Source organism: Uloborus diversus, chromosome 8 (assembly GCF_026930045.1).
Source record: "Uloborus diversus isolate 005 chromosome 8, Udiv.v.3.1, whole genome shotgun sequence".
NCBI classification, from domain to species: domain Eukaryota; kingdom Metazoa; phylum Arthropoda; class Arachnida; order Araneae; family Uloboridae; genus Uloborus; species Uloborus diversus.
In genome coordinates this window covers 91,978,555-91,991,418 of record NC_072738.1, presented here as the reverse complement: position 1 = coordinate 91,991,418, position 12,864 = coordinate 91,978,555, and the positions used below count along the sequence as shown (strand labels likewise).

Genomic DNA, 12,864 nt, shown 5'->3' with positions numbered 1-12,864 from the left:
TAAAAAGACATTGAGCGGTTTGTTTCAACAACTCTCAAAGAGGCACGAAATATACATTGACTACAAGATATATATTCAGAGATGCCTCGAAGATAATAACTTGATACGCAAAATTGACACTGATTTTCGACAAGGAACGTGTTAACATCCCTTTTGGAGTACCTGATTGTGTATGAAGTTTCGTATATGAAGTTTTAACCTTTTACTACTAACCGTTTTTGTGTTATGCAACATATATACGCATACTCTGATGAATAAAGAAAACTCGTCGAAATGTTTGGACGCAGTCAAAATGCATGTTTTGGTTGCCCAAAAATGTGCGCACATAAATACGTACCGACATCGTGAAAAACTAAAGCCAAATTTGTTTAGATGCAATTAAAGCGGAAATTTATGTTGATATTCGAGTGATAAAATTTTCGTGAAGGAAATACTTCATTTTCTTTCAAGCAAATAAAATGTGCCCTTTTCTTATGTCGTCAGAATAGTGCCAATTTCCAATCTGGAAGAACTTTCCGGATAATCCCGAGTTTTTAGTAATCCGAGGTGACATGAAACCCCAATTAACTCGGATTTTCAAGACTTATTATTTTGTAGATTGATGTTATTTTACGTTTATATATATATGTGCTTATTCTGCTGTAACATTCTCAAATATAGTGTTTGTTTCATAAATTTTTATTCAAAATTACCTTCCTTTCTGCAGAATTTTTGTAAGTTATTTTTCTTGCTTAGGCCAACAATTAATGTAAGGTCCTATGGGCTTCGCTGGAAATTGGCGAAATATCGCCAAGCTTTATTTTTTCTTTTTTGGCGGCTAATTTTCGGTTTCGAATTGCCGATGGTCACCAAGTTCAGGGACATTTTGATTTTTTTTTTTTTTCGTAAATTATGATATGTTTAAAAAAACCTTTTTCAGCACATTAAACATTTTGTCATTATTTTGAAAATCTGTAGTATAAATTGCACTATCAAAATTGATGTCAACGAAATTTAAGTCATAATATTTCAAATACTTTTTCAACTACGGAAATCAAATACATCTATTAACAAATGTTTTAAGTTTGAAATGAAACAAAAATGATTTTTAACGTTGGGTCATTCTGTCTGAGCAGACAAAACCAAAGTGACTGCTTCATCATGTCACAGACTCTCGCGAATGAATGAAATTTTCCTTTCTCTTAAAGGCATGCAAAAGCTCACTCTTTTTTGAACGAAAAAAATGAAGTCAAATGGAGTAATAGCCAATGAGTGCAGAACCCGCCATTCAGATGCGTTACGTTTGCTACTTTTTAAACCGTACAAACTAGATACTTTTCACATTTTATACTTTCTAAGATAACAAGATAGCTATAACTGAAAAAATTCTATATTGGTTTTTATACCTGTTTTACGTGTTAAATTTAATAAATTTATCATTTTATTTTTTCGCTAGATATTAACGAGTGTACTGAAATCAAAGACTGGTCTTTGTGTGGAGCCAATGCAGAGTGCATTAATCTACCAGGCGCCTATCAGTGCCTCTGCCTTTCAGGATACACTGGAAATCCAAGACAGGGTTGCAGTAGAATCGGTACTATTTAATTTTAATTTTTATTTATATTTATTTATTTACTTATTGGAATGATTGCAAACAATCCAATTTCAACCGTGATAAGTAAACTTTAACAAACTGAAGGATTTTATATATTTTTAATGCATTTTTGAATGATTAAAAAGTCCAATTTTAAATGTCATGAGTAAATTTTAACAAATCGAGTGATTTTATGTATTTTTAGAGTGATTGTGAAAAAAATCCCATTTCAAATGTGATAAATAAATTTTCACAAACTGAATGATTTCATATATTTTAGAATGATTGTGAAAAAAATCCAACTTTGAATGTGATAAGTAAATTTTCACAAATTGAGTGGTTTACATATTTTCAATGAATTTTTGAAAAGACGTTTTAAAACGCGATTTTTGCGGAAGTTTTATGATCATATAGGCTCATCCAACGAAAAGATAAGCAAACTATTTGTCGATCTCAAGCTATGGTAATGTCGAAATATTTTTCATTGCTCAAAAATGCAAATCTGAAACATTGAATGTTTTTTTTTTCTTTTTACTATATTTATTTAAGTATGGAATAGAATTAAACATCGTTTCTCTACGGAAACAATACTTTTACTTCGTCTAATGTCACGCAGTGACGTTACTAGACCTATAAAGCAAACTTAGACCCATTCTTGTAGTTATCAGATCGCTGCAGTTATCAGTAAAAATTAAACAAAAGTGTTTTCTTAAAATTTGAAACTTTTCTTGAATTTTTAATAAACAAGCTAGGGGAAAACTGCAGTTTACAACATATTTTTTCAAAATTAATTTTGTACATATGGATATAGATAGATAAATGTACATATAGATGAATTTTTGATAAACACGATAGGGAGGGAATTTTATTTCACGGAATATTTTCTTGAAATTATTATTCCTATGATATTTATATAATTAATTAAGTTAAAGACAATCATTCTAAAAATTACGAACTTGCAGTTTTGAGACCTGTTGGATATCATTTTTTAGTTCTTCAATTCATGTCTTCTCTTTTCTTTTTTACAGAAATCGAATGCCGAGGTCAAAACAGTTGCCCCGAAAATATGAACTGTGTTAAGGGACAATGCCAATGTTTGGCTCCATACTTTTTGGACGGCCAAAAATGCAGGCGTATGTAGACCCATAATTTATTTCTCTATTAAATAATTTAATGTTTAACTATTGATATCTTATAAGAATTTCGCACCTACTTCATATACCTTTATTAGAGAATTTGGTTTTAGTAAAAATTCATGTATAATACACCAAAAAGAATTTGTAACTTAAATATCCTTTGTTGCCATTACTTGTCATTCATTCATTACTTAACTTAAAAATTGTGTGAGTTTAGGAATCTGTTTGGATTCAAAAAGCTGAATTGTCTATTACAGATCCTTGTGAGTATTATTCTTGTGGACAGAATGCAAAATGCGAATTAACAGGGAAAGGGCCCAAATGTGTTTGTATTCCTGGATGCTCTGGGGATCCGAACAGAGAATGCAAAGGTAAATAAATTTTCTTTAACACCTAAATCTATCCTAATCCTTTTACTGTTTTCCATCACTATGCATTTTATATTTACGTATTTTACTAGTTTCAAAGGTTCAAATTTTTTTTTATGTTGCGAGCTGTAAATATTTTTATACTCAATGCGCTCTATGAAGGCAGTTGGCAGAACTGTTTTTAGGGACCCATTAAAACCACTGCGCATATTCTGTTGTCATATTTTCTATTAAATAATTATTGTAGTAGAGAAAACTAATTTACCAAGCTTCTAAAAGAGGTTTAAATACAAAAAAAAAAAAAAAAAATACCTCGTTGAGCCTCATGTAGGTTTAAAGCCCTATACCAATTTAGAACTTTGTACAGATTGCCCAGAAAATTTGTGGTTGTGATTTTTCAATAGTTGTCAAAATATTTGTAAGATTTAAAACCAGAAATTTACAAACAATTTTATTTTAAAGTAAATACACTGTTCAACAATATAAATGCAGCACCAGGAACACGTGGTCAGAAATTTATGCAAGTTTTAGCCTAGACGCACGTCACTGCAAACGATGTTATGCAAATGATGTGAAATGAGCAGCTGTCCAACGCACAGGAAGTAAGATATAAAAGAAGGAATTTGTAGAATGGGCAATATTAAAAGCAAGTCTGATAAAATAATCTATAAATGTATTTTCTTCTTTAATGAAAACTCCCTAATTGTGTCATTGTCTTTACTTCCAGACATCGACGAGTGTTCATCCGAATTAGGAATAGATCCGAATGGACCATGCTCGGTGGGAGCCACCTGCATCAACAGGTTGGGCGGATATGAGTGTGTATGCCCACCGGGAACCTCTGGAGATGCCTACAAAGGGGGATGTAAGTATATAATTCTTGATTTTAAGGGAAACTAATACTATCAAGGTTTTTCCCAGACAAAAAAGAAATGTGCAATAATTCTTTTTTTTTTTTTTTTTTGCGTTGAATAAATCAGAATTACATTCAAAAACAAATTGACCACTCTAGAACTTGAGCATTAAATTCTGTTATGAACTTTCCAGGACAGATTCGTTCTATGTCCTCGAAATACTCACAGTAATTTACAATTATAGATTAGTTTTTAGGATAGTCTTTTTTTGTATGTGATGGGTTCTTAATCTAGAAAGCATTCTTAGGTCTTATAACTGGCCGAAATATTCGATATTAGAGTGAATATCCTCCAGGAATCGATCTAGTGACTGCAAAAAGTACGTATAATACCCTATTTTGGGAAGAATATCGGTAATCATGGTTTTTCTCAGATAAGAAAGAAACATCGATGGATATCCTTTTTGCGTCGAATAAATAGAATTTGATTTAAAATCAAATTATGAATGTAGATCTTATAAATTCGATTAGAAACTTTATAAAATATATACGTTCAGTGTTCTCGCACTATCCTAAAACTTACTTTACAGTTATAGATTCGTCTTAGGAACGGTCCTTTTGCATACTATTAATTTTTATTTGAACTTCTTTCATTGCTTTAGGTCGTGGTGCAACAGGATGCTCATCAAACAGACAGTGCCCTCGCAATGCTGTGTGCGATTCTCGTGGAGGAGCTTGTGTTGGTGAGTTTTATTTTGCCTAAATTATGGAGCAAATTTCATCTCAACTGGTTAAGAGTAATTGCTATAAGTTATATGTCCTATCTGGAGTAAATAAACGGAAGAATTATTCGTTTTGTTGCCTTTCATTGAATTTTATATTTTATTGGTCGAAAGTGTATGAAATTCCCACACAATTTATTGGTTTTTACGTTACAAAAATTGATTTTTTTTTTGAGAAGATTTGTGCCATCGCAGTCATACAATCATCTTTTTGGGCAGCATTCACACGCAGTTATGGTAAAAGTCGTAAGCCATTTTCGTGAAATGAATTTAAGAATTCATTTCGACAGTTTTCATAGCTTCGACAGTATCTGATATTACAGTACGGGGTATTTGGGAAGAATGGGCGGGACTGCGTTGCATTTATGCCGATATAAAATATGAAAAAAATTCCCTACCTTGTCCAGCCGTGATTTCCCATTCTTCCTATCTTCCCATTCCTCCCGACTCTCCCCTGTTTACGGTTGGTTCAGACATAATTTATAATAATTTTTGCATTTTCAAAAGAAAAATGAGACATGAGATATTGTGAAGTGAAAATGTTTAATTATAGAACTCGAAAAAAAAAAGAAAAAAGCTGTAAGTACTGAGTTTGTAATTAAGACACGTGACCAAATTCATTTAACAGTTCTCTAAAGATTGTAAAGCTAAATAAAAAATTACTACTGCGGCGGATCGGGGGGGGGGGGGGGGGGGGCGTGCTGTTCCATTTGGACGCGTGCGGTTCCAAAGGCATAAAATACATTTCTTCTGTCATTTTCTCTTGTCAAATAATTTTTCTATTTTCTCAATGAAAAATTAAAATTCGTTTAGAAGAAAAAATTAATAAAATTTCTTTTGTTGAACAATCGTTGTCATTGAACAATAGAGAGTTATGACACGCCATTGGAGCAGTATCGTAGGTATGGAAGAATACATTTTGCTGTTTCTTCATTCGTTTTGAGCTAAAGTGTACCTAACATCTCGATTTAAGTTGATTAAATTGGTTTTAAGGCATTCTGAAAAGCGAAAGAATCAAAGTTTTTGCGAGAACTTGAAGGTAGGGGGGGGGAGAGTCGGAGAATCACTTTTTACTCCCCGATGATGATGGGGAAAAAATCTTGGAAAATTGGATTAAAAGGCACTTTAAAAATTAAGTAATTTATTCATTTTTATCAGTTTGTTGCATTTTAAATTACATCTTTTGTACATAAAATACACCGTCAACTCAGTTATTCCTTCCGAGGCAGGCGCGGATCCACGAGAGGGGAACTGGGGGAACGTTCCCCCTCCAAAATCCCAAGTGTGCCTAAAATTTTTCAAAAGGGAGTGCGGGAAAATAATTCCGTTTTCCAAAACTTTAACTTTAAGAAAGGCGCCAGAAAAAGCGAGGAGAGAATTTCAAACGCGGATCTAACCAGGAAACATCACGAATTCAGTAATCATGAAAAAAGTTAAAAATGGTCGCATTCAAAAGAGTATCTTTAGAAAAAAATTTGACCCAAATATTGTGTGCCCTCGTCCTTTTGTTTTTGAGATATGGAGGGTCAAAGTCTGTCGAAATCTTGCGAAAATTCGCCAAATTTAAAGATTTGGCTAGAAATGGAAAATACCACGTGATTTCATCGCCTGCGTCTAGCAAGACTCATTGCCATTTCTGGTCATTTGCAAAGCGAGTAAACGATGTTTCGAATTAACAATTTACTTGTGTGTGTAAAATTAAAAAGTAACTATGAAGCCTGTGAAATGGAAATTAGAGAGCTTTATCCAGAGGAGCTAAAACTTTATAACGAAATTGAACGTAGGATTTAACTTTGTAATCGTGATAATAATGCATTTCAGAATTTAAGTGCATTTCAAGTGTGTTTTACTTAACTAATTTAAGTTTGTACTCTTGTTATGAAATGTGTTGTAAGTAATTACTAATTATGTACGAGAATTAATATGAATAAGTTAAAAAAAATGCTTATTAAAGCTTATATATTGAAAACAAAATGGATAGTTTTTGATGTTGAAAGAAAATGATCATGGATTGTAGTATCCCAGCTCTTATTTGTTTTTTCAAAAGTTATTATCATTCGTGAAGTTTTATTGTCTGACCACTGCTACCAAAAATGTTTAATTTTTAATTTAAAATCGAAAAAAAAATAATTAAAAAAAAAGAAAACAACGGATAATAAATGTCAAAAATTTGCACAGCAAAACTAACGATGTCGGAAATTACTTCATAACAGATTCTTATCAGAAATTTTATCGTCGACGTTCATTACAACAACCCCTGTAGTTCGAAAAAGCCACTGCAACTGAAAATCACTATAACGTAAATACACATCATATTGCATGTTATTTAGTCATTTTTAAAAATACTGAAGTCACTTTTACCAATTATGTTTCACGTTAAAAGGGAATTCAAATACGAGCAAAATAAAATATAATACAGTTTTTTTTTTTATTTGACTTGTTAAAGGGCTTACACAGAACTTGAAAACGATACACATAACTTGAAAATGATACACATAACGAAAAACACACTGGAAATAATCGTTTTTTTTTAAATTTGAGAACATGATTTGAAATCTTTAAAAATGTCGTTTTTTTCGTATTTAGATACTGTTGAAGACTTCCGATTTACGACTTTTCAAAAAAAAAAAAAAGACTTTAACGTGTGTTTACCGTTTCTCTACGGCTATCCTATTTTTTTCAAAACAGTTTCATCATCGAATAAACTCTTTCAGTGGAAATATTTCACCCGCAGAAGCATAAAAGTTTTAAACATCAGTTTTTTAACAGACAGTCTTAAGACTAACAAAAAAGTTTAAACTTTGAACGGTATATTCAAATGTATTCGTTAATACGTTCTATTGGATGCTAAAATATCATTACATCTGTGGAATTTTAAACGAGATTTTGTGCTCGAACCCTATGACAGATCGGTTGCAGTAATCGCAGCAGACCAAATATGGAAGTGAAATGTCTTGTCAGAGGCATATGTTGAATTCGCGTCATACCTTACATTTCTGAACAAAACTCGCTAAATTTGGCGACTTTACTAAAAATTTCGGCAATTTTTTAAGACCTCATATTTTGATAACGTGGTCACGAGGGCACGTAGTTTCAGTGCCATAAACATGTTTTCCAATGCTCTTTCGAATACCACCAATTTGGAATTTTTTTTGAATTTCCTTGATCGTGATGTTTCCTGGTAAGAATAGGAACTGCTGGAATGCCTCCACCCCACACACGCACCTCGGGGGAAAAAAACAAGTGTGCCTAAAGCTGTTCAAAAAACAGAGTACAGGAAAATGTTTAAGTTTTTTAGAACGTGATAAGGCACCAGGAAAAGCAATTAGGCAACAACAGAAGCGGATCCACGGAGGGGAACTGGGGGGAACGTTCCACTCCCTCTAAAATATCATGTGTATTTAAAATTTTTCACAGCATAGTACAGCGAAATTCCCCTGTTATATAGAACTTGAGCTAGAAGAAAGGTGCAAGAAAAAGCGAGGAGAGAATTGCAAAAGCAGATCTAAAGAGGAGAACTGGGGAATGTTCCCATGTTCCGTTTGTTAGAACTACAAAAGGCTCCAGGAAAAGCGATTAGACAAGAGCAAAAGTGGATCGAAGGAGGGGAACTGGGGCAATGTTCTCCTTCCACCAAAAATCCCACGTGTTCCTAAAAATTTTTAGAACAGAGTGCAGGAAAATTCTTCTGTTTTATAAAAATTGAACTTGAAGAAAGGAGCAGGGGAAAGAGAGGGGAGAATTACAAAAGCAGGTTTAAAGAAAGGAACTGGTGAACGTCTTTCTCCAAAACAAAATCCCAAGTGATTCTAAAACTGTTCAGAAAACAGAGTACAGAAATTTTTTTCCGTTTTTTAGAATTTGATAAAAGGCTCCAGGAAAAGCGATGCGACAATATCGGAAGTGGATCCACGGTGGTGATCTGGGGAAATGTTCTCCTTCCCCCAAAAATCACAAGTGTACCTAAGCATTTTAAGAACAGAGTGCAGGAAAATTCTTCTGTTTTATAAAAATTGAACTTGAAGAAAGACGCAGGGAAAAGCGAGGAGAGAATTGCAAAAGCGGACTCAAAGAGGGGAACTGGGGAATATCCTTCTCCAAAACAAAAAACTCTTAAGTAAACCTAAAACTGTGCAGAAAACAGAGTAAAAAAAAACCACCTGTAGTTGACACTTAAAGGATTAATTTTTGGTGTTAGTTAAAATAGCTTAGAGGGAACTCATCCTACGGGAAACTTTTAATAAGTTATAACTGCATCAACTAGTCCCCTATTATAATGCAATTTGCTTCAGTTCTAAAAAATCGAAAATCCGGCACTGCAGGAATGTAAGGATACTATAGAAAAATACAAAAATTAAATGCTTTCGTCACAGTTTATAAGCTATGCTAAGTTATAAGACTACGGAAAGTTAAATACATAAAAGGTCGAGTTCGGGGACTGAGAGTAAATATTTTTCATCGTACTTATTTTTTAAGACTCGTCGATATGGTACAATACAGCTTTCCAGTCGTAGTTCAATTTATCCACTTTAGGGTCATTTTAAGTCTCCCAAATTTCTGTACTTGCTTTTTGTAGCTGTTTTCCAATAATCTTTCAAAATAAGCCTCATTGAACACAAACCAGTTTAAACTGTATTTTGCATTTATTTGGTGAAGGGTTGATCATTGTATTTAAAGCTTCTGCAATTCAGTGGCGCTATCAGAGGTGGAGGCGGGAGGGGGGGGACACAGGGCGGCAGGACCCGTGATCCCCCAGAAGGCCAAGTAGAATGTTTTGTAAAACATTTCTTTTAATTAAAGAATAAATTAAATAAATAATTAAATTTATAATTAAAGAGAAAAATAGAACGCACCTTGGGAACAGTCCCCTTTTTTTAGTCGCTCTAAAAAAAAGCAAGTCTTCATAATGCTATACTTTGGAAGATCACTTCCTCCGCCAATACCTTTAAAGCGCGTCTCAGATCTTGTTTTCAGGACTTCAATTTTGAAAATTAAAAAGGGGAGAATTATCTAACACCTCGCATTCTAATAACATCAAGAATCGTTTAAGATTGCTTTTTTGGAGCTTCAATTTTGAAAATTTGCCAAACCCCTGACGTTACCAAATATGGTCTACAGTCATGTTTTTAAGATGTCAATAACGAAAATTTCCGGATTACAATTTTGAAAAATTTAATGGGGAGAGCATTTAAATCCTTTATCACCGAATATCGCTTAAAAACTTCGTTTTCTAGGACTTCAATTTCGAAATATTTTGGGGGGGAAAGCCCAGATCCGTACTGCTCGAAGCATTGTCAAAGTTAGTGTGTAACTGCGTTTTTGGAAATTCAATTTTGAAAAAAATTTAGCGGATTGATTATCGATTTAAATCTATTTCACAAAAATCAATCGGAGGCAGCCCCCCAAAAAATCCCATCTCTTACCCTACCGTCAACAAATATTGCCTATAATCGCGTTTTTAAAACATCAATTTCCGTAGATGGTCGCCGAACTTTCTTTCTCGTAACATCACCAGAGACCGTCTAAAACTGCGTTCTTAAGATAAAAATTTCAACATTTTTTTCCGGGAGACGGCCCCGGACCCCCTATCAGATAGTGAAAATTTTAAAAGTGCCCCTTCTAATACTTTTTCTGGTTGAGCCACTGCTGCAAATATTATTTCCTTTAAACACTTAAAAATCGAAGAATGAACAAACTTTTAAAAATTATTTTTTATAAGAATTGTACTTTTAGAATTTGTAATGAATAAAATTCTTTAATAAGAAACATCAAGAAGCAGTGGATACGTTGTGAAACTCAATATTTATGGTTATTTTTTAATGAGTAATTTCATATAAAAAAGAAATGAAATTTTTACATTAATTCTCTGATTCTTCCAGATCCATGCTCTACTGCATTGTGTGGACAGAATGCTGACTGTTATGGAGACGATCATAGAGCCGTTTGCAAGTGCAGACCAGGGTATTCTGGAAATCCTAATGATTTAGAACGGGGATGTGTATCACGTAAGTGAACATTTTAAAATGTGTGTGACTTCGTACTCGAACTCGTATTTTTAGGTGACATTTAGAAAGTTCTTTTCGATAATTTAACCTCCCGATAAGGCTGAACATATGTAATTTCAGAATCAAACGTGACCATCATGTTGTTGGCTTTTGAAAGTTTCAAGAAATAAAAATATAATGTTCATTTTTACTGGTCTCAAGCGTTCAGTTTTTGTAATTAACAGTACTGATAATATTACGAATGAAAATAGTATAGTAAATGAAAAATGATAATCCTTAGTAATTAAAAAAAAAATTAATTAATACTTAAACTTTCATGTCGTATTGGTTTCCGATTATTATTATCCTAAAAATTGTGACTTTCATGGAATGGTCCCCGAAAGGTCCAGACCTCTCTTTTGAAACTAAAAATAAATCTAAAATAATTAAAATTAAAGTTATTTCCTTCTACTTAGAATGCTTTTTTCATCATTTAATGATTTTATCGTATGTAATACTGCGTGTTTAAAATGAAAGTTAAAATCGATGAACGTTTCCATATTTTTTTTGCTATAAGGCAGGACACCCCCTTGGGAAATTTCCGGGTACGCCACTGTTTAAACAAGATTTGTCACAGGATGATCTGTAAATCCTCCTAGCAATTCAAAGCAATGCATGAGAATCGAATACAATTAGGTTCTATTTACTCTTATTTTAGTTAAAAATGTATGTAATTACGTGGTTAAAATTACATAAATTTTCTTTTCATCTCCCCACAGCGTGTTCAGGAGTGTATTGCGGAATGAATGCTCAATGTATTGTCAATTCAGATAACCGTCCCGTGTGTCACTGCTTGCGTGGATTCTCAGGAAATCCTTGGCCAGGTGCCTCGTGCCATCCAAGTAAGTTGCTTTTGAAATGTTTAATCTTTAATATCAGTAAATAGTCTCCTTAGAGCAATAGTAGTAAAATATCTAAGTCTCAGAATAAATAAGAAATTGAACCCGGACGTTGCACCGATGTATCCTAAGATCCTTAGCTTCTCGCAAAAGATCTTGGGATGCATTTCTATTCAAACCATTGCATTATTGAATTCCAATTGGTAATAAATTTATACTTATATCATGGCCGCACTTGGTTCGCTTATGCTTACCGAAAGCGAATCAAGTGCCACCGTGCTTAGATATCGTTGCAAGTTTATGAAGCAATAATGTTTTTAATATTGCATAGTAAGCAGATCCGCCAGCTACTTTTTTCGCTCCCTTCGCGAGATTGGTGATAACCAATCTCGCGAAGTGACCACGTTATCATAACCCCGCTTATCTTCGCATCAATGTATCCCATGATTCTGACTTCCATTTCATCTCCTATTTACCATAGACTCTGTTAAATTTCTTTACTGTATGATCAGAGGCGACCATATGTTTGTATACCTCGCTGTACAGCGCTTCCAGAGAAATAAAGAAAGTGCGATTTATATCCAAAAAACGCAGTATAAAGAGTCCAAAATTCCTAGACTCAATGCGGTTTGCGCCTATTTTCTTCATAGGGTTCAAGACTTTTTTTATGATGTCGTAAAAAAGGGAAAAAAAGAAAAAATAAATAACTTGTAATTGCTGAATCGACAGTAAGAATTTGTTTTCTTACTATGACGATGCAGCCGTCGATGTAATTACTTATAATTACTTTTTTTCTTCTTTTTTTTTACGTTTTCATAAAAACATTCTTGAGACTGAAATATTATAGCGCATACCGCATATTTAGAAGACAATTTGTTGCTTTTCTATGACTCTTTTAAAAGGGCAAAACTACGCACTGATATTTTGCGACGTATAAACGATGCATTTTCGTATTAAAATGAATCGAAATGAGTTAGAAAACGACTTATGAAGGTAAAAGACGTATAATAGACGCTTTACACCACAAACTACTGTCTGAAATAAGACTGTAAAGAACCAAATATATCTCTATCACGCTATTCCTCTGAAAGAATCCACCCCCCCCCCCCAATAAAAACTAAGAAAGATAGACACGCAAAAAAATTTCTAGCTTTAAAGAGGGCAAAACTACGTATCGATATTTTTCGACGCATAAACGAGTATTTTCGCAGTAAAATGAATCGAAATGAGTTGGGACTTCATAAAAACGACATATGAATGTAAAAGACG

General features: G+C 33.4%; 1 protein-coding gene across 1 annotated transcript in view; it reads left to right on the top strand.

Annotated features, from left to right (window-relative positions):
- Window positions 1-12,864, top strand: part of LOC129228486 (neurogenic locus Notch protein-like) — a 39,859-nt gene that overhangs the window by 15,316 nt on the left and 11,679 nt on the right. Inside the window, exons 19-24 of the mRNA XM_054863167.1 lie at window positions 1,436-1,573; window positions 2,967-3,080; window positions 3,805-3,942; window positions 4,593-4,673; window positions 10,592-10,717; window positions 11,476-11,598. Coding sequence (XP_054719142.1) covers window positions 1,436-1,573; window positions 2,967-3,080; window positions 3,805-3,942; window positions 4,593-4,673; window positions 10,592-10,717; window positions 11,476-11,598 — 720 coding nt within the window. The remainder of the gene's footprint in view (window positions 1-1,435; window positions 1,574-2,966; window positions 3,081-3,804; window positions 3,943-4,592; window positions 4,674-10,591; window positions 10,718-11,475; window positions 11,599-12,864) is intronic.